This window comes from Martes martes (genome assembly GCF_963455335.1).
Source record: "Martes martes genome assembly, chromosome: 3".
Taxonomy (NCBI): domain Eukaryota; kingdom Metazoa; phylum Chordata; class Mammalia; order Carnivora; family Mustelidae; genus Martes; species Martes martes.
In genome coordinates, this window is record NC_137890.1 from 171,909,877 (window position 1) to 171,933,680 (window position 23,804).

The 23,804-nt window shown below is 35.4% G+C and overlaps 1 protein-coding gene across 2 annotated transcripts in view; it reads right to left on the minus strand.

Annotated features, from left to right (window-relative positions):
- Window positions 1-23,804, minus strand: part of SPAG16 (sperm associated antigen 16) — a gene marked incomplete at both ends in the record, with an annotated part of 1,046,083 nt that overhangs the window by 304,979 nt on the left and 717,300 nt on the right. For both annotated transcript variants that reach the window (XM_080799476.1, XM_080799475.1), the window contains one exon: window positions 15,874-15,939. In XM_080799476.1, coding sequence (XP_080655602.1) covers window positions 15,874-15,939 — 66 coding nt within the window. The remainder of the gene's footprint in view (window positions 1-15,873; window positions 15,940-23,804) is intronic.

Consider the following 23,804-nt stretch of genomic DNA (forward strand, 5'->3'; position numbering starts at 1 on the left):
CCGATGTGGGACTTGATTGCAGGACCGTGGGATCATGACCTGAGCCAAAGGCAGACTCTTCACCAACTGAGCCACCCAGGTGTCCCTAGAAGGTTTTTTTTTTTTTTTTAAATGAAGAGACAAAAATTGCCAAGACAATGGTGTACAATGACTGATCCTCTAGCTTCTGCATTGGGAGAATAGGGTGACACAAGCAAAGATGCCAGGAGATGGGTAAAGGTTAGGATGAAGGGAAAGCAAGAGTTGCATCTTTAGCATGTTAAAATATGACATCTTATATATATTTAGGCCAAGAAGCAAAATAGCTAATGATGAATCTAATGGTAATGAGAAGAATGAGACTTACTTGGAAATCATTACATGTAGGAAAAATTAAAAGTTATAGGCTTGAATGAAATGATATAAGGAGAAATTTTGCTAAAAAACAAGATTTAAGATTGAGTCTTGACACTATTTAATATTTGTCAGTCAAGTGGTGAAGCAGGATCCAGCATAGAAGATTGAGAAGCAATAACCATGGAGATTTTACTTCTCAGGATTCAAGTAGAATATTTTAAGTGATGTGAAAAATAAAGTCTGATAATAATGGGGAAATAATCATGTGACATGTAACAATGTGAAAACTAAGAGCAGTTTCAGTGGAGTTTTTGACTTGGAGTTTATACCTGAATGGCTGAGGGTAAGATGATATTGGAGATTTCAGGGCAACATGGAGAAACAAGACAATGAAAAAATAACACTGCCATTCAAACTTCAAAGAAATTATGGATTAAAAAGTTAAAAAAATAAATTAACATATATCTAAACTAAAAACAAAACATAACAATGAAACAAGGACAGGCAAATTTGAAAAGAACCCAACAGAAATTCTATAGATGATAAATGTAGTAACAGAAATACAAATGTTCAATAGAAAAATTCATAGTAAACTAGATTCAACCAAATTAAATTTAGTGAATTATAAGAGAGATCTGAAGAAGTCCATCAGAAGTCAGCATAGCGAACTACAGCATAGGGAATACAAAGACAAGTTAAGAAACTTGGGGAACTAAACAAAAGGTTTCAACCTAAGGATAAAAGGAGAGTCTAAAGGATGGACTAGAGGGAATTGACAAGAAACAATATTTAAAGAAATAATGGCTGAAGATTTTTCGGGGTTACAGAATACAATGGTGCTCATATTGAGGAAGCACAGCAAGTTTTGAAGGAAAAAAGGAGACAAGACCACATTGTACACATATCATAAAAATATTGAAAATAAAATAGTAAATGTACTAAAAAGTATCAGAGAGAAAAAGCAAACAGGTTACCAACATAGGATCAGCTATTAGATTGTAAGCAGACTTTCATGGCAAAAATAAATCCAAGAGAAAATGGAATACCACAATGAAAATAAAATATGCAAAGACCAAGAGACTTACTACCTACTGACTCTCAGTGAAAGAGCTACTAGAGAGTATTCTTCAGCAAGAAGAAAATGAAACTTTCAAAGAAGGAGAAAAAAATAAATAAGTTAATTGTAAACAAAGAAATAACAAACTATATTGGTAGCGCTAATAAATATCAACTGTTTCAAGGGGGGATCAAAATATAAAATAAAAATAACACGGAATATTGCAAACTGATGTCTAGAAAACAGTCCGAGTGTTTTAATTTTTTGTGTTATTCTGGGGAGAATAGTAGTGTTATTTAATTGTAGGCATGTTAGTGAAATAAAATCTGCATATTAAAAATGGAAGAGTAACAAAAACAGACAAAAAGAAAAAAAACAAGGAAATTAGATAATAGAATAAACAAAATAAGATGGCAAAAGTAAATCCAAGTATATTAAAAACAAATGTAGACCAATTAATGTCAGCTATTAATGACTCAGATTTTATTAAAAACACAAAGTAAACAGTATATGCCACTTATAAGAGAAATAAATCAAATGAAAACATAAAAAAGGAAGGAAATTGGGGGATGATAAAAGATACATTGTGTAAATATGATCAAAATAAGTAATATAAAGCAAAATGTTTTAATTTTGTCAAACAGGGCAATTTTACATAAGTCTTTAAGGAAGTCTTCATGAAGCAGATATGACTCATAATTTTAATGTATCCAACAATTGTCTCAACAAAATGTAAAGTAAAATGACATTTGAAAATAAAATATATAAAAATCTATAAATGATTTCTTTTTAATTGGAAATTAAAAATCCATAAGATTTTAATATTTCTCATAATATAAAATTTTAAACCGACAAAAATCATGTTTTTATATGATTTGCACAATTACAGCTATAGCAATCTTTATCTAACAAATACAACTAGATGTCCCAAACCAGAACACACATTCTTTCTAAGCCTCCATAGGACATTTTTTTAAAAAGATTTTATTTATTTATTTGACAGATCACAAGTAGGCAGAGGGGCAGACAAAGAGGGGGAAGCAGGCTCCCTGCTGAGCAAAGATCCTGATGTGGGGCTCAATTCCAGTCCTGGGATCATGACCTGAGCTGAAGGCAGAGGCTTTAACCCACTGAGCCACTCAGGCGCCCTCCATAGGACATTTTAAAAATGATCATGCACAAGGCCACAAAAAAGTCCTACCAAATCTCCAAAACTGAAATCATACAGATATTTTTTTCTGATGATTATATAATCCAATTATAAATTAACAGTTGAAAGACAGCACTCCAATTTTTCATGTATCTTTCATAGATTTGGTACTAAATTTTCATAGATTTGGTACTAAAAGCAATATTAAATAAGTCCAAATTTACAAAACAAAAAGTCAAGATTATATGAAAGTAGGAAAAGTAAGACAGCAAGTGATTGAGAGATGAAATTCAAATTTAATAAACAGACAATTTTGGAACATGTTTATATATAGATAAAAATAGTACTATAGAAAGGGGGGAAAGGAATAGTTGTAATTTAAACTTATGAAGAGAGTGAAAGAGGAGTGGGAAATGAAATTTATTGTACAACCTAAAATATTAAAATTTCTTAGGAGCTAAAAAACTCCTTCTAAGATTACTGAAGGTGAGGCACTAACAATGAGTGGAGATGCCTATGTATTTAGAGATGCATAAGTAGGAACAGGAGATTTCTTCTCTGGAGGCTTTTATTTTATTTCTGAAGAATGAGTCAAAGGGGTATAAGAAGAGTTTCTGGAAGAGAGGGAAGTGGGAGTTTGAGGATATTCAAGAAGGAGGTTTAACAGCAATCTAAGTGAATAGAAAAGTGAACACACTAGAGAAATATAATTGAAATGTTAAAGTAATAGTGGGGCACCTGGGTGGTTCAGTTGGTTAATCATCCAACTCTTGATTTTGGCTCAGGTCATGATCACAGGTTTGTGAGATTGAGCCCTGCACTGGGCTCTGTACTGGGCATGGAGCCTGCTTAAGATTCTCTCTCTCTCCCTCTGCCTCTTCCCCCCTCCTTCTCTCTCTCACTAAACAAACAAATAAATAAATAATAAATACAAATGTTAAGTAATAGTGAGTAGTTATTTGTACTTGGGAGTAATAAATTTAATTTGAAGGAAAAAAAGACTGTCGGTTTAAAATGACAACATAAGCAGATTCTGAAGTCTCCTCCTCCACAGAGCACACCAAATTAAACCTATTAATATAACAGCTTCTCCTGAAGAACAACTGAGTGCTGACTAAACAGTTACTGAGCAACCAAAGACAGAGAGAATGAATGTCAAGAGAATAGCAGAAGAGATGGAGATATGTCACAGTTTAAAAGAACAAATAGTGGGCACCTCTATGGCTCAGTTGGTTAAGCATCTGCCTTTGGCTCAGGTCATGATCCAGTTTCCTGGGATAGAGCCTGCATCGGGCTCCCTGCTCAGCGGGGAGCCTGCTTCTCCCTCTGCCCTTCCCCCTACATGTGGTCTCTCTCTCTCTCTTTCTCAAAAAATTAATTAATTAATTAATAGCAATAAAAAAAAATTAGAAGAGTAACTAGCATATATAGCCACAGCTCCAGCCAGCTAGCAATAGTCACCAAGCACATACAGTCTGCATAGGGGTCACCATAAATAAGACAATTGCTTCAACTTTAGGAGAAGTAGCTGTTTTACCTAATCCATAGAAACAAACACAGAAAGTCAAGAAAAATATGGGAGACAGAGGAATATGCTCCAAAAGAAATAAAAAGAAAAAAACAAACAAACCTCAATTAAAGAATTAAATGAAACAGAATAAGCAATATGCCTGATAAAGAATTAAAATGCTTCAAAGTATAGGGATAGAGGGAACATTCCTCAACTTCATGAAATCTATCTATGAAAAACCCACAGCGATTCCCCTCAATGGGGAAAAGCTGACAGCCTTCCCTTTGAGATCAGGAACACGACAAGGATGCCCAATCTCACCACTCTTGTTCAACACATTACTAGAAGTCTAGCAACAGAAATCAGACAGCAAAAAGAAATAAAAGGTAATCAGATTAGTAATGAAGAAGTCCAACTCTCCTTATTCACAGATGACATGATACTTTATATGGAAAACCCAAAAGACTCCACCTCCAAACTATTAGAACTCATACAGCAATTCAGTAATGTGGCAGGACACAAAATCAATGCACAGATCAGTTGCTTTCTTATACACTAACAATGAAAATATAGAAAGGGAAATTAGAGAATCAGTTCCATTTACTATAGCACCAAGAACCATAAGATACTGGGAATAAGCCTAACCAAAGAGGTAAAGGATCTGTACTTGAGGAACTACAGAACACTCAGGAAAGAAATTGAAGAAGACACAAAAAGATGGAAGGTCATTCCATGCTCTTGGATTAGAAGAATAAACATTGTTAGAATGTCTATATTGCCTAGAGCAATCTATACTTTCAATGCCATTCTGATCAAAATTCCACCGGCATCTTTCAAAGAGCTGGAGCAAACAATCCTAAAATTTGTATGGAATCAGAAGAGACCCCGAATTGCTAAGTACATGTTGAAAAGGAAAAACAAAACTGGGGGCATCATGTTGCCTAATTTCAAGCTTTACTACAAAGCTGTGATCACTAAGACAGCAAGGTACTGGCACAAAAACAGACACATAGACCAGTGGAAAGAGGAGAGAGCCCAGATATGGACCCTCAACTCTATGGTCAAATAATCTATGGTCAAATAATCCTCAACTCTATGGTCAAATAATCAATAATCTATGGTCAAAAAATATATAGTGGGAAAAAGGCAGTCTCTTCAATAAACGGTGCTGGGAAAATTGGACAGCTATGTATAGAAGAATGAAACTCGACCATTCTCTTACACCATACATAAAGATAAACTCAAAATGGATAAAAGACCTCAACTCAGGCAGGAATCCATCAGAATCCTAGAGGAGAACATAGGCAGTAACCCCTTCGACTTTGGCCACAGCAACGTCTTTCAAGATATAGCTCCAAAGGCAAAGTAAACAAAAGTGAAAATGAACTTTTGGGACTTCTTCAAGATCAAAAGCTTCTGCAGAGCAAAGGAAACAGTCAACAAAACAAAGATGCAACCCAAGGAATGGAAGAAGATATTCACAAATGACACTACAGACAAAGAGCTGATATCCAAGATCTATAAGGAACTCCTCAAACTCAACACACACAAAACAGATAATCATGTCAAAAAATGGTCAGAAGACATGAACAGACACTTCTCCAAAGAAGACATACAAATGGCTAACAGACACATGAAAAAATGTTCATCATCATTAGCCATTAGGGAGATTAAAATCAAAACCATATTGAGATACCACCTTACACCAGTTAGAATGGCCAAAATTAACAAGACAGTAAACAACAAGTGTTGGAAAGGATGCAGAGAAAGGACAACCCTCTTGCACTGTTGGAATGCAAGTTGGTGCAGCCACTTTGGAAAACAGTGTGGAGATTCCTTAAGAAACTAAAAATAGAGCAACCCTATGACCCTGCAATTGCACTACTGGGCATTTACCCCAAAGATAGAGATGTAGTGAAAAGAAGGGCCATCTGTACCCCAATGTTCATAGCAGCAATGGCCACAGTCACCAAACTGTGGAAAGAACCAAGATGCCCTTCAATGGATGAATAGAAAAAGAAGATATGGTCCATATATACTATGGAGTATTATGCCTCCATCAGAAAGGGTGAATACCCATCTTTTGTATCAACATGGATGGGACTGGAAGAGATTATGCTGAGTGAAATAAGTCAAGCAGAGAAAGTCAAGTATAATATGGTTTACTTACTTGTGGAGCATAAGGAATAACATGAAGGACATTGGGAGATGGAAAGGAGAAGTGGGTTGGGGAAATCAGAGGAGGAGACAAACCATGAGAGACTGTGGACTCTGAGAAACAAACTAAAGGTTTTGGAGGGGAAAGGGGCGGGGGGTTGGTTGAGCCTGGTGGTGGGTATTAAGGAGGTCACGTATCGCGTGGAGCACTGGGTGTGATGCATAAACAATGAATTTTGGAACACTAAAAAGAAATAAAATAAAATAAAATAAATGGAAAAAAAAGAATTTAAAGTAATGATATAAAGATACTCACTGGGCTGGAGGAAAGAATGGAAGAACTCAGTGAGATCTTCAATGAAGAGTTAGAAAATATTAAGAAAATATTAAAAAGAATCAGTTAGAGTTGAAGAATATAATAACTGAAATAAAAAACACAGTAGAGGGAATCAACAGTAGATTAGAGGATATAGAAGAACTATCAGCGAGCTGGAAGGCAGTGCAATGAAAAGCACAGAAGCTGAGAACAGCAAAAAAGAAAAGAATTTTTTAAAAATGACGGTAAATTAAGAGATCTCTGGGACAAAATCAAGCGAACAAGCACACACATTATAGGGGTCCCAGAAGAAGAGAGAAAGAAAGGTATGGAAAATTTATTTGAAGAAATAATAAGTGAAAACTTCCTTAATCTAAGGAGGGAAATAGGCATCCAAGTCTGAGAGGTACAGAGAGTTCCAAACAAAATGAACTCCAGTAGATCAGCACCATAGCACATAATGATTTAAATGTCAAAGGTTAAAGATAGAGAATCCTAAAAGCATCAAGAGAGAAACAAAAAATTATCTGCAAGGGAAAATCTTATAAGGCTATCAGTTGATTTTTTAGCAGAAACCTTGCAAGCCAGAGAGAAGTGCCATGATATATTCAAAGTGTTGAAGGGACAAACAAGAATACTTTACCCAGTAATGTTATCATACAGATTTGAAAGAAAGATATAGAATTTCTGAGACAAACAAAAGATAAAGTAGTTTATCGCCACTAAACCAGCCTTATAAGAAATTTTAAAGGGACTTCTTTAAATGGAAAATAAATGACCATACTTAGAGATGTAAGAAAAATATGAATAAAAAGATGTAAAAAACAATAACATATACATAAAATAGGGAAGGGAGTTTCTTTAAGATGTATTTGAGCTTACATGATTTTCAAATTAATATGAACTGCTATTTACTTAGAATGTTATATATGAACCTCATGGTAACCATCAACCTCAAAAAATAAAGAGAAAGAAAGCCAAATAAAACACTATACATACTCATTGCTTAAAAAGAAGACACAAGAAGAAGAAAGAAACAAAAACTATAAAAACAACCAGGAAACAAATTTTAAATGGCAATAAGTACATACCCATCAATTACTTTAAATATAAATGGCCTAGGGACACCTGGGTGGCTCACTTATTTAAGCAGCTGCCATTGGTCCAGGTGACAATCTCATGTTCCTGGGATCAAGTCCCACTTCTGGCCCCTTGCTCAGCAGACAGTGCGTCTCCCTCTGCCTGGTCTGCCTGCCGCTTCCCCTGCTTGTGCTCTGTCTCTGACAAATAAATAAGTAAAATATTTTTTAAAAGTAATTAGAAATGGTCTAAATGCTCCAATCAAAATAGAGTGGCAGAATGGATATAAAAACAAGGCTCATCTATAAGTTGTCTACGAGAGTCACCTCAGACCTGAAGATGCATCCATATTGAAAGTGAAGGGATGGAAAAACATTCACCAAGCAAATGGAAGTACGGAGGAACAAAAAAAAGCTGGGGTAGCAATACTTATATCAGACGAAATAGACTTTAAAAAAAAAGACTGTTGGGACACCTGGGTGGTTCAGTTGGTTAAGCCGCTGCCTTCGGCTCAGGTCATGATCCCAGGGTCCTGGGATCGAGTCCCGCATCAGGTTCCTTGCTCGGCAGGGAGCCTGCTTCTCTTGCTGCCTCTGCCTGCCTCTCTGCCTGCTTGTGTGTACTCTCTCTCTCTCTCTCTCTCTCTGGCAAATAAATAAAATCTTAAAAAAAAAAAAAAGACTGTAATAAGAGACAAAAACGGGCATTACATAAAGATAAAAGGATCAATCCAACAAGCGTATATAGCAATTGCAAATATTTATGTGCCCAACATTGGAGCACCTAAATACATAAAACAAATATTAACAAACATAAAGAGAGAACTAGATGGTAATACAATAATAGTAGGAGACATGAACACTCCACCTAAATCAATGGATAGATCATCCAGACAGAAAATCAATAAGAAAACAGGTCTCTGAATAGACATTACAGATACATATAAAATGTTCTGTCCAAAAATAACTGAATATACATTAATTTCAAGTGCACATGAAACATTCTCCAGAATAGATCACATATTGGGCTGTAAAACAAGCCTCAATACATTTAAGAAGACTGAAATACCATGCAACTTTCCCAACCACAATGGTATAAAACTAGAAATACATCACAACAAAATAAATTGAAAAAAACAAACAAACATGTGGAGACTAAACGACATGATACTAACAACTAATGAGTCCATAAAGCAATAAAGGAGGAATCAAATGATACATGGAGACATATGAAAATGAAAACACAGCAGTCTAAAATCTCTAGGACACAGTGAAAGCAGTTCTAAGAGGGAAGTATATAGCAATACAGGCCTACTTCAAGAAACCAGAAAAACTCTAATAAACAATCTAATGTTATGCATGAAGAAAGTAGAAAAAGAAGAACAAAGCCCAAGGTGAATGGAAATAATAAAGATCAAAATAGAAATAAATAATGTCTAGATAGATAGATAGATGGATGGATAAAAAATCAGTGGCACCAAATGCGGTTCTTTGAAAAGACTAAAATAAAAGAAAACTGACAAAAACTTAGCCAGACTCAAGAAAAAAAGAGAAAGCACTCAAAAGCAAAACCAAAACAGGGAGAAATAACAGCTGATATCACAGAAATACAAGGAATTATGAGAATACAATGGAAAATTATTTGCTAACAAACTTGACAACCTAGAAAAAAATGGATAAATTCTTAGAAACATATAATCTTCTAAAATGGAACCAGGAAGAAATAGAAAATCTGAATAGACTAATTGCAAGTAACAAAATTGAATTGGTAATCAAAAAATTACCAAAAAATAAAAGTTCAGGACCAGATGAATTTATAAGTGCGAACTACCAGACATTAGAAGAGTTAATATCTATTATCCCCAAGCTATTAAAAAAAAAATAGAACAGGAAGTATAGCTTTCAAATTCGTTCTATGAGGTATTACCCTGACTCCAAAATTAGACAGACATCTCAAAGAAAGAAAAGTACAGGCCGATAAACCCGATGAACATACACACAAAAATCCTCAACAAAATATTCGTAAAATGATTAGGTGGGATATATTTCTGGGATGAAAGGATGGTTGAAAATTGGCAAATCAGGGATGCCTGGATAGCTCAGTCAGTTAAGTATCTGACTTTGGCTCAGGTCATGATCCCTGAATTGAGCCCTGTGTTGGGAAACCTGTTCATTGGGGAGTCTGCTTCTCCCTGTCCCTCTGCCTGCCATTCTCTTTTTGCTTGTGCTCTCTCTCTCTCTGTCAAATAAATAAATAAGTAGTCTTTTAAAAAAGTATTGGCAAATCAATCAATGTCATATACAACATGAACAAAATGAAGGATAAAAATCATATGATCATCTCAATAGATGCAGAAAAAGCATTTGACAAGATTCAACATTCACTCATCATTAAAAACTCTTAGCAAAATGAGATTTGAGGCAATATACCTCAATATAATAAAGACCATATATATATTTTAAAAAACCCCACAGCTAACATGATCCTTAATGGTGAATAACTGAGAGTTTGCCCTTTAAGCTCAGGAATAAGACAAAGATGTCCACTGTCATCATTTTTATTCAACATAGTATTAGAAGTCCTAACCACAGCAAACAGACAAGAAAAAAGAAGTAAGAGGCATCTGTATTGGTAAAGAAGTTACTGTCACTATTTGGAGATAACATGATACTATTCATAGAAAATCCTAAAGATGATACCAAAAACTACTAGAAATGATAAATGAATTCAGTAAAGTGTCAGGATACAAAATTAACATGCAGAAACCCATAGTGTTTTTATACATTAACAGGAAAGTCACAGAAAGAAATTAAAAACAAAACAAAACACCATTTATAATTGCACCAAAAAGAATAAAATACCTAGGCATAAACTCGGTAAAGAGATAAAAGACCTGTACTCTTAAAACTATAAAACACTGATGAAAGAAATTGAAGATGACACAAACAAATGGAAAGATATATCATGCTCATGGATTGGAAGAATATTAATAAGATGCCCATAATACCCAAGGCAATCTACAGATTCAATGCAATCCCTATCAAGCTACCAACAGTATTTTTCACATAACTAAAATAAATAGTACTAAAGTTGTATGGATCCACCAAAGACTGAATAGCCACAGCAATTCTGAGAAAGAACAAAAAAACTGGAGATATCACATCCCAGATTTCAAGATATACTACAAACCTATAGTAATCCAAACAGTATGGTACTGACACTTGGATGAATAGAATAGAGACCCCTAGAAATAAACTGATATTTATATGGTCAATTAATCTAAGACAAGGAAGATAAGAATACACAATGGGGAAAAGACAGTCTTTTCAATAAATGGTTCTGGGAAAACTGGACAGCTACATGTGAAAGAAGGAAACTGGACTACTTTATCATACCATACACAAAAATAAATTCAAAATGGATTAAAGACCTAAATGAGAGACCTGAAATAATAAAAATGCTAGAAGAGAGCACAGCAGGAATTTCTCTGACATCAGCTATAAACATTTTTCATTGCACACTTGTGCAATGCTTACAAATTCTATATGACCCAATAATTCCACAACTGTGTATTTATTTACCCAATAAATACAAAACAAAACACTAACTCAAAACACTAACACTAACTCAAAAATCAAACACTAACTCAAAAAGACATACACACCTCTATGTTTATTGCGGCATTATTTAAAACAGACATGGAAACAACCTAAGTGTCCATCAGTAGACAAATGGCAAGGGAAACAAAAGCAAAAATAAACTATGAGGACTATATGAAAATAAAAAGCTTTTGCACAGCAAAGGAAACCATCAACAAAACAAAAACGATAACCTACTGAATCTGAGAAAGTATTTGCAAATGATATATCCAATGAGGGGTTATCCAAAACATATAAAGAATGCTTGCAATTCAACTTCAAAAAAACCCCCAAACAATCTGGTTTAAAAATGGGCAGAACACTTGAATAGACATTTCTCCAAGGAGGACATACAGACGGCCAACAGATACATGAAGAGATGTTCAACATCACTAATCATCATGGAAATGCAAATCAAAACCACAGTGTGATAACACCTTATACCTATTAGAATGCCTAAAATAAAAAAAGACAAGTGACAGTAAGTGTTGGCATGGATGTGGAGAAAAAGAACTGTTGTGCAATGTTTAGAAATTCTATATGATCCAATAATTCCAACACTGTGCATTTATTTACCCAAGCAAAATCAAAACACTAACTCAAAAAGATATATACACCTCTATGTTTATTGTGGCATTATTTAAAATAGCCAAGACATGGAAGCAACCTAAGTGTCCATCAATAGACAAATGGATGAAAAGGATGAGATTATGTCATTTGAGACAACGTGGATGGACCTGGAGGAGATTTTGCTAAGTGAAATAAGTTAGACTGGGAAAGCCAAATGCCATATGATTCCACTTATAAATGGAACCTAAAAAAATGAGTAAACAAACAAAAAGTGGAATTATAAAGACAGATAATAAACTAATGGTTGCCATGGGGAGGTGGGTGGAGGGTTGGGCAAAATGAATGAAGGGGAGAGGGAGATACAGGCCTCCAGTTATGGAAAAATAAGTCATAGAAATAAAAAGCAGAACATCGGGAATCCAGTCAATGATATTTTAATAGCAATGGTTATAGGACAGATGGTAGCTATATTTGTGATGAACATAGCGTAATGTATATATACTTCTCAAATCACTAAACTGTTCACCTGAAATTAATGTAACATTTTGTGCCAACTATATTCAAATAAAACAAAAAACAAAGAACAACCAGTCTGATGGTACAGTATTTTAAAATCTCCAGGATTTTTCTATCTTTTCTATAAAGAATGTAAATTTGCCAGGTATGCTATGTAGAGGTAATAAGGTCAAATTGAACTGAAGTCCTTTGCAATGGAATTGATAGAATGATAACTGAAGAACCTAAGCTGGGGTAAAATGCTAAGTGAAGGCAGAGGCGGTGATGAGAAGGTGAGTAAGATTTTAACTGATTAAATCTCTAAGTGAGGGAGAAAAATTGTACTGGATTTACTTAAGACATGGAAAGACAAACAGATATGTTCAGAAAAGCATACTTGGAATTGAGATTTTGAACATGATGTGTTTACAGTTAATGACAAGGTGTTCAGAATCTGACTTTAGGAATATGTAGCTGAGGAGAAAAGGGGTGTTGGAGAAAATGGAGTGAAGGTAGTGGTCAGAGTGGTGCGTTGGTCACATATGTAGAGAAAGACAGTAATTTAGGAACTCTAGTCTTCAAAGAATGAGGGAAAGTGGCTGGGAGGTTCTCGGCAGTAAAATCTGTTCCCAGCAGTGAATCTGTTTTGGGATTTCAGTGGAATGCTGGTGTATTTTGAGTTTAATATATCTCACTTGATCCATGATCCCTCACATAATTCTGAAAGTCAATTTTTTCCTTAATGACCTTTAAACTGAAACTGACTTAGACCATACTTCCTGGGGAAGTCCTTATCAAACAACCTGGAATCCTAACCTCTGATACCTAAGGGTAGAAAGTGCAAGGTAAGATACCTAGGGATATAAAATGCAGACTGGACTTAACCTTTTTCCATACCTTTATGTTTCATTAGTACTTGGCTTGACCTTTTCATTTTGATTTTATGGCCATTTTGACATACAGAATGTGTTATGTCTATTTCTGTTGTTGATAGACATCCTAAATCAACAGGTTTTCCCTTATTACATAGACTTTCATTCCCAGACAGTTATGTTTGTTCCTTAATCTGATCTCATTACCCTTCCCATCTCTCAAATCCCTCTTGGGGGATGCAACAAGACCTACTAGAAGGCCTCATGGAATCTCCACTCAGATCAGACTACTTCCTGGAAAACTGAAGGTGGAAGACACTCTGATAGGGATACCCTGCTCATTTTCTTGCTATGTGTTTTTACATAGTTGTTTCGTTTTGTTTTGTTTTCTTTTTAACTTATATTGAATTTTCTGTGCCTAGCAATTACTGTCAATTTTCTTTCATTTTTGTTTTTGCATTACAAAATGGACTTAGTAATAACACTTTCATAATTCCTTAAAACGTTTCATTAACAGATTACTTTAAAAAGAAGTTTTAAATAAATATCTATTTCCAATAGGAAGATTGGTTAGGAATAAAGACATTGAACCCTAATAATATATCATAGAATACAATTCAATATACATAGCTTTTTAGGACCATATATAACTATTACATGCTGTATATTTGTTTCTGTGATTCTTGGTTGATAACAGATAACACTGAATTTTACATTTGTGATTTCTGCTTACTAATCTAAAATTGTAGAATTTTACTAAAATTGTGTTTATATAAATAGCTAAATGCATTTTTACTTAGTGGTGCAACTTGAAGTTATATATCCCTAAAGGCATCAAAAATTAGCAAGTCTAGTTCTAAATAATTAATAATAATAATTCTAAATAATTCAAGTTTCTGCCTGCTATATATGCACTTTATAATGCACTTATTAGAAAAGCTTTGTTTGATAGTTTGTTTGTTTGAATGTAAACTCTGTCACAATGCCATGTCCTTGAGTAAAGGTCTTTGTGCTCTTTCAGTCACTGCTACCTCCTAATCTCTTGACATTCCTTGGCAAGTATGTGAAATAAAATATTTTTCAAAACAACTGACATATGTAACCAAAAATTTCTCCCGTGAGTATCAGTCATCATCATAAAATATCATTTCCTTAATAGTTATTAAACGTTTACAGCAAAGAAGAGTTAATGGAAGCATTTAATGAGGCCAGGGGATATTGATTTGGAATAGTGTGGATAAGTCCTTTAGTATGGACAAAGTGTATAAACAAAAACAGGTTAGCCACGTTGATATTAGACACAAGGACCTCATATTCATCATCTTGCCTTTTAATTATGTGTACTTAATGCATGTGTCCCTTGATTGCTAAATGAATAGATTTAATTTGGTTAATCTTATATTTATTAATTTTATTATTGGGATGTTAAATGGTATGTCTTTTTTAGCTATGCTATGGCTTACCAAAATAAAATGCTTGACTCACAAAATAATTTATCTCATTTTAGCTTCCATTTAATTTTCTTAGGGTATGTGAAGCTATAAGCCATTTAGTAGATTTTTAGCATAAATATCCTATATCATATGGGTTCACAGTGCTTAAATGACTCTATGTTCTGCTAAAAATAAAATCTCACTTGGTACCTAGTACTAATCCATAATATATTGGCTCAATAGAGTTAATTAAATGGAAATTCCTTAATAAGATGAATTTGTTAAAATATAATTGTAGTTGAGCCCATCACTAATGTTCAAGGTGTCATTCACAATGCCACCAGCACAATTTTAGTTGGAGCAAATAACATCCCTTTAGAAGAAATACGTTTTAGTGAACATTTTTCTTCTGTCTAAAAGAATAACAGCACGATAGTATCAGAATTTTGACGATGCTGTCATTTTGAAGTTAGAGGTAGGTAATCTATCAGATTAATTTTTTTTAGCTAATTGGGAAAGAAGAGGGTATGGAATTAAGATTCACAACCTCCTGGGCATTTAGAGACAAATTAAGATGTTAGCTATAATTAAACCATAGAGTTTGAAAGGACTTGAGAGGTCATCTATCAGTCAAATAGCTTTCATCTGAGAAAGAACAAACTTAAATCATCTTTCCATGAGTACTATCTGTACCCTTTTAAAGACAACCTCAATTAGCTTAGCAACTCAAAGCGGTGTTTAATAATCTTCATAGTTGGTGAAATCATCCTGATATCTGAATACCTCAAGCTGTGGACAAACACTTCTGCTATGTCATCAAGTTTATTTGAAGAAACATATATTTGAAACCTTTCAGTGAGTAATTGAAAAGCTGTCAAATCAAGGTTGCTCTGTTTTAACCTGAAGAAAGTCTATTTTTCTTTGATGCCTTTTTTATTCTTGGGTTTCCTTTCAAGCATTTTCATTATTTTTATGATTCTACATTAATATTTACAAGTTTATATCCCACTCACTTTCTTGAAGCCCACATTAGACAAGAAGCTTTTAAAAATGTGGTTGTTCCTACCACTGTATATTGTGTGTGTTTTTTAAACTTCTACAATCCAAACTATCTATATATTTTTTTATTGTCATAACTAATTCCTAAATCTGTTCTCCTCACCCTCTCAACTTACCATTTTACCCTGGGACTCTGTTTTAATAAAATTAACTCGTGTATATGAAATATTAAAATAATTTATTGGGAGAACTGAACTCACCCTAGGAGTGAAGGTGGCATCGTTGATAGAATGCATGTGACCATAAAGTGACTGCTCACAGTTACCCTAGGAAGACACAGCAGAAATAAAATCAAGTCAATTTCACTCAGTATGTGAAAGAAATCAAAAGGTAATTAATTTTATTTGTTTTAAAGTATTATGCTAAGTTTCCTTATACTGGGGCAGTATATTCCTCTCAACTTTTCTTCTTCAGGGATTTCTCCCCAACCCTGGCAGATATCTTAGTCTCCATGCAGGCTAGGTTGGAAGAATGACAGAGTTAATACCCATTCCCCCATATACCTTGACAAATGGGGGATAGGAATTAATGAATAATGCCTGAAACTTTGATCCCTTAGATCTGAGTTGTCCAATCAAGTAGTCACTAGCCAGCCGTATATATGACTATCTACATTTAAATTAATTAAGATTAAATAAAATTAAAAACTCAGGGACGCCTGGGTGGCTCAATTGGTTAAGCAGCTGCCTTTGGCTCAGGTCATGATCCCAGCGTCCTAGGATCGAGTCCCACATCGGGCTCCTTGCTCCGCAGGGAGCCTGCTTCTCCCTCTGCCACTCTGTCTGCCTGTGCTCTCTCTCTCTCTGACAAATAAATAAATAAATAAATTCTTAAAAAAAAAAATTAAAAACTCAATTCCTCAGTCATACTAGCCATCTTCCAAGTGGCTATTATAGCAGATGATGTGGATATAGAATATTTCCATCATCAGAAAATCCTATTGGACAGTTGCTGTTTAAAGGAATGCTTCTAAGGCAGTGTGTTCTACAATTATTCATCAGAGGGTCCTCTGAAGTATTTAGTCTCAGTTGCCCACAGGGTAACTGGATCAAGAATGTATCCTTCATTGGGTTTGCTCTCTTCTTTAGCTCACTCTTTGCTTTTTAACTTCTACTTCCTGGAATAGCAACCAAATAAACTGCTTATTACCACCCCCCCCCAAAAAGTATTGCTTTAGTCCAATAATAAAGTTAATACATTCTCATTATTAAAAAATGCTAGCTTTTACTATCAGCTACCTTTCAGAATCAGTCAAGGCTGTGCTGGTGAGTGTGTCTTCAGTGCTTGTCTGGGCACTCAAATTCTAGTATCCTCACTCTTACTCTATTGAGCTGGTGGTGAAGTTTCACCAAATGACTCTATCTTGCAATTACCATAGTTTTCAAGCCATGGGGCCAAGTAGTGAATCCCCTTAAAGGGTACTTGTTTTCAGCACATTATTTCCATCACTGCTGGGATGTAGGGGTTTTTGTTGTTGTTGTTAGTTTGTTTTAGATTACGAGATCATGTTTTAATTCCTGAGTTTTCAGTTTGGCATTATCATTTATGTATAAAAATTTTATAAAACATGTACAGTAGTATTTTTTTTAAAGATTTTATTTACTTATTTGACAGACAGAGATCACAAGTAGGCAGAGAGGTAGGCAGAGAGAGAGAGGAAGGAAAGCAGGCCCTGTGCTGAGCAGGGAGCCCAATGTGGTGCTCGATCCCAGGACCCTGGGATCATGACCTGAGCTGAAGGCAGAGGCTTTAACCCACTGAGCCACCCAGGTGCCCCTACAGTAGTATTTTTAACACAAACTAAGCATTTGTTTTATGAAAACGATTTCACATCTACCCATTCAGGTCATTTTTTTCCAAATAATAACTAAAAATTAACTATAAAAATTTCAAAACATCAGTTTAAATTATTTCAAGCAAATTTGGCCCATAACACATTACACAAGGGAATTTAAATATGGGGAGTTTTCATTTTAACACCAATTTTCAAAGGGCATTCTTAATTATCTTGGGGAAATAACAGAAATTTTATAGAAGAACCAAAGTAGAGAGTTGTATCTGGAATATTGTTTGTAGATTCTTGTTATGGGCTAAAATTCAGATTCAAAATTCAACAATGTATTCATTCAACAAATATTTTTGAGCAATTAATCTATGTCAGGCACAATTCTAAGTGCTTAGGATCTGTCAGTGAATAAAACAAAGAACCGTGTCTTCATCAACCTTACTTTATAAGGGGAGAAGGTGGGAATAGATATTGTAAAAATATCTATTAAATATCTATTAAAATAAAAATATTTTTAAAAGGTATAAAGTGTGTTAGAAGATCACAAATTCTTGTGAAAAGAAGAAAAGTCAAACAGGGTAAGGAGTATCTTGAGTTTTGAGATTAAGGGGCTAAGGGCAAACTGCATTATCAAGTGGAATGATATGGTTTGACTACATTCAAAAAGTAAGGTTTGAACAAGGATTGAAGCAAGCCAAGGAGACATCTGGAGAAAAAGCATTCCAGGAAGAAAGAATAGGTAGAGCAAGTGCCTCAAAGATGGGAGTTTATCTTGTGTGTTTCTGCAATAGTAAGGAAGTCAATGTGGATGGAGAGATGTAAATCAGGAGAGTACTGTTACTAAAAGGCTTCATCTACTCTGATTCACTACCTGGTATTTACTTAGTCCTAAACCTTTATGGATGGAGGAAAGAGTACAGCAAAGATTACAAAACGAGATATGAAAGAGTATCATCATCATGTCTCATTACTGTTATAGGACGTTCATGGGATAGTTTGGAACTAAGCAAAGCTGGAAAGGCTTTATAACTAAGCTCTATTTAGTCCTCACTATTGCCATTACATTCAGCAAGTTAAATTTCAGATATTTATTCACATAATTAATACACGCTCTTTATCCCTTTTCACTGAATACAAAATTTCCCCACAGGAATTTAAATTTCACAAAAATACGTTGAAATACTATGGCACTCTTTCAGGATCCCTCTTCCCTGCTCATGTTATTCTGGTTCACTATCTTGATACTGCTATAACTTTAATCCAATTATGCTGAGAACTTCAAATCCTCTAAATTTCCACAGTAGAAATAAATTACTTACAAAGCCAAAAAGGCACAGTATAAGATGCCATAATTAGCTTTCATATATTATCTTAGGAATTTTTATGGTTAATTTTCCTTGAGAATTAATATCATATATAGTTATATAATATTATACCTGCATAGTGAGGGCTAATATTTAAAAGATAAATATTTAAATTAGCAAAATGTTTTTTGCATTATAAAAGTTTTACATTTGGTGCTCTTCTAAAGTGAGAAATCTCTAAACTCTTTGATTAATTGTTAAGGAAAATGGAGTTTTCTGATTCAAATCCTGAATGCCAAGTTTTAATTCAAAGTGGAATCTCTAAGGCACTCTTGAAAAGCCCTGGAAATATGGGGTTATAATGGAAATGCTGACGGACCACATTTGTGCTGCTATAACAAAACCTGACTTGAAGATAAATGTTTCATGAATTAAGAAAAGTTAAAAAAAAAAAAAAAAAAAAGCTTTTCTATCCAGCTTTGTTCCCAAGATAAAAGTCAATCTACTCTTTTTGTGGTATAGGGAATATGTGGGTTACTAATATTCTAGTCTGCAAACAGCCTTAATCAAAAGCAAAACCCAAACCGGGATGCTAAAATTTGGAATATCTTCTTTGATGAATTCTTGTCAGAATTGTTTTCTTTCAAAGAAGTAGAAAAAAGAGATGTAAAAGAGGGAAGAGTCTTATAAGAAAAAAAAACCCATGTGACCCAACATGTCATTGCTCCAGTATTCAGTTCTCTCAGAAAAGCTATGGGCAGTGATGATAGCTATCACTGGCCCTGGGGATAGACATGTCTGGGACTTAATTCTTGGATCTGCTATCTGATAGCTGTAAGACCTTAAACAAACTGCTTCCCTTCACTGTGCTTCTGTTGCCTCATTTAATTCTCAAAACAAACCTAGAGGTTAAATATCATTACCTCATTGGACATTATGCCTTGCCCAAAGTGAGAGTTTAGCAAATATTAGCTCTTAACCTGCAACATAAACCATGGAAATGCTGATGACTTCCAGCCGGAGGGAAGCACCAGCAGGATATGAAAGAGCAGAAAGATATAGAGGGCAGAAAAATGGCCACTTAAGCTCCTTTCCTGTTCAGCTGTGATTTTGTCAGTGGTCCTGTTTTCTACCTAATTCCACTGCTCATGTTATGCGGGCCCTCTCCTATGGCTACAGCTCCACCTTGTTCAGTAATGTTCTCCTTCCCCTGACCCTTCAGGCTTCCTGTTGTTGCTAGCCCTTGGGGGCTGTCTTTGTTGCCTTAACCCCATTCACACTTCTGTAAACATTCAACTTGAGTTTACTTCATGTGTCATCTGTTTCCTGCTGGTGATATTGAATGTGAGATATAATATGCAAAAGCAGACTTTAAAAAAATTTTTTTTTAAATTTCTATTCAGTGTACCAGAATTTATTGTTTATGCACCACACCCAGTTCTCCATGCAATATGTGCCCTCCATAATACCCACCACCAGATTTACCCAACTTCCCATCTCCCGCCCCTTCAAAACTCTCAGATTGTTTTTCAGAGTCCATAGTCTCTCATGGTTCATCTCCCCCCCAATTTCCCTCAACTCCCTTCTCCTCTCCATCCCCCCATGTCCTCCATGTTATTTCTTATGCTCCACAAATAAGTGAAACTATATGATAATTGACTCTCTCTGCTTGATTTATTTCACTCAGCATAATCTCTTCCTGTCCCATCCATGTTGATACAAAAGCTGGGTATTCATCCTTTCTGATGCAGACTTTTTGACTGACTGTTTCTCAACTGCCTGTCTTCACTCTTGCTGGGTCTTTTCCTCTAAGTAAGTGGTACTACCACTTGCTCAAAGAAACAAACAAAAACCTTAGGCAATCACAAACATGAGAATTAGAATACTTCTCCTACACCGACCCCCACACATCCCTCATCCAGCACATCAGCCTTTTCTTCACCATAAAGCCCTACTCTGCACACCTCTGTCCCTTTTTACCATTATTACTTTGTGCAGGAATTCAGCTATCATACTGAGCCCAAAGACAGCAGGAGCATCCTTACTGGTCTCCTTGCTTCTACTCTCCACCAACTCTCCATCTCCTGCTCACAGTGGAGTGATCAATAAAACCTGGATCAGATCACGCCATGCTCCTGGTGAGAGTCACCTGAACAATTACCATCATACTCAGAATAAATTCCGAACTCTTTACTTTGTTCCAAAGGCTCCACATTATTTGGCTTCTGTCTGCCTAACTCACCTCATCCTTTACCATTCTTGCTTCTCATACACTGTGCCTCATGAATATGTTCATGTTTCTGCATGGTCAGGGCTTTCTGAGCAAAAAGCACCACACCTGGTTTAAAGGATGATTGAATAGCAATCCAAACCTAAAGACAGAGCTCTGTGAAGAGATTTAGGTGCATCTCCCTCTGAGGTATTCCTTTACATTTCAGGCGTTGCAAGCTTAGAGGCTTTTCTCTTCCCAGAGAGGATCTGTTTACATTTCCAACAAAGGTTCTCCCCCTCCTCTCTCCCTGTCACCTTGTCTCCTTGGAGGGGGCATAAGGGCTCTGACTTTCATAATCTGGGGGTTCCTTTCTATGATATATGACCCCACTGTACTTGTGGGGTACACCTGGCTCTCGGAGCCTCTCTCCATGGGAAATGCAGAAATGGCAAATCAACATAAGCTGCTCAGTGAGTAAATAAACAGTCTGATCACTGATCCAGAAATCTCCTGTTTCCTGTCAGGATAAATAAATAACTAAATATAGACACAAAAACAACACTGTCCCATCAGCCTTCTTCTAACAGGCCTAGGATGTTCCCGCCTTTGAACAACCTGTTTTCTCTACCTTGGATGTTCTCATGTAGCTAAATGCACGGCCTTGTCCTTCTTCCCATCCTGCTTTCAACTCAAAAACATTTTCAGTGATATCTGATATCTAATATTCCTGCCTCCTCTCCTGGGTCCTCTCCTATAGTGGCAGAAACTTTTATAAAATCCCTTTCCTCTTCCTCTTGGGCACTCAGCCAGACTTGAGGTCAGGTGTTACCATGTGACTGAGTTCTGTCAAGTGTGATGTGTGCAACCATGAAAAAAAGTTGCATTTAGGCCTGGCCCTTAAAATACCCCACACAATCCTTTAAGTTCTTTATTTTTGTCTGCTTGCAGACTGTACACAGAAACATTCTGGAAGATGCAAAAACACAAATGAAACTAGTCTGAGTTTCTGAACTACCCATAAAGAGAAAAGCCACCAATCAGGACTTTCCAACTGGACATTCCATCAGTGAGAACTAAGCTCCCAATGTGTTAAGCTCCTGAACTTTGGGGCTTACCTGGACTTCTGGTAAGTGTTGGTACCCAGCAAATACACCACCCTGTTTTATTTTTTTCATATCACTCATCATGAACTAAAATCATTTAAGAATTTATTTCCTTGTTTATTATTAGTTTCTTCCTACTAGAATATAGTTCCACAAGAGAAGCTTGTTTGAAACTTATTTATCTTGCCCACCAGTCTTATTATCCCCAAGACCCAAGACAGCTGTGGTAGGATTTAATAAACAGTTGTTGAGTAAAAAAGTAAACAGTTACAGAGTGATCACAACTGAAAATTGGAAAAAAAAAAATCTACCCTCACCAGATATCTCATTTTGATAAACAGCTGGATCTTCTTCACAATATTTACTTTCGTTCTAATTAGTCATGTCATGTAACATGCACAGTCTTATTCCTCTCAACTCCTTTTTCACAACACGGTTCTAACCCAGTAGCATATTTACCCATTGGCTCTGTCATTGTCTCTAAACAAGTACATGGAGATAGCTGATGACTCCAGGGGGAAGGAGGCAGCTTTACATTTACTCAGTGTTTATTATGTAACTAAAGACTTGTGCTAAGTGCTTTATTTATTATTACATTTAATCCTCACAACAATTCAGTGACATGATAGGGTACAATAGGGTACTATTGTAACCTATTCTAGATATGAGAAAACAGAAGCACTAATCCATCATGGAAAGAGTGCCAAAGGCAAGACAGTAACTCCTCTTTGTTGTAATTACAAAATCATCTGTCCCTCAATGTGCAAGAATTTGAAGGGAGAAAGTTGAGGCAGATTTAAATGCCACTTGCCAAATTTTCCCAATGTTTTCCTTTCTTTAGATGTGCACATTTTGCTCCCCCCAACCCTGCCAACCCCCATGGTGTGTGGTGCCACATAATGATATCTGGCTCAAGAGTAGTGAGTGGAAATGACATGTAATACTCCTCTCCTGTTCTCTCCAACTCCACCTGTCTAGCACCAGAACATTTGAAGTGCCTGTTAGATCACTCTGGATCCTAGGGGAGTCAGTGAGCAGAACCTCCCCTTCCAACCCATGGAGGACACAGACCCAGAGTGACATACAAATAGTGCTGTGTTTTGGAGGTTGTATGTTACTGTAACACAACCTAGCCTACTTGACTGACATGAACCCTATGCAGAAAGATTAATCTTACTAAAAACTTTCTACTATTAATAGTGCCATGTGAAAAGCTGAAAAAATATTAAAATAATACTTGTTAGAAGCCTAATACTCAAGACAAAAGAAGTGCTTAAAAACTCTTAAAAATTAGTTCTACTATAAAATCATAAAATAATCATAAAACATAAAATCACAAATAGTCATAAACTAAGCAGCCAAAAATACCATCACTAAAATCATTAAAGAACTAATATTCACTAACTTATTTTCTCCTTGTAAGAACTTAATTATTTGACCAATGGATTCAATATTCCTTTGGGGGGGGGGAACAGAATAAAAAATATAAAGTAAGCCTCCCCAACTCATAGTTTTTGCTCTTGTTTTTAATAAAGCTATCTTTTAAAATGTCTTTTTAATATGTTAAAATGTCTTTAGTGGCATACAACATATAACTTATGCACAGGAAAATGCACAAATCTTGGGGTCTTAACTCAATGAATTTTTATCATACATAGATAGAATTTTTATCTGTGTATGGTTCTGTGTAACTGCCATTTAGATTAAGATATAGATTATTCCTGTC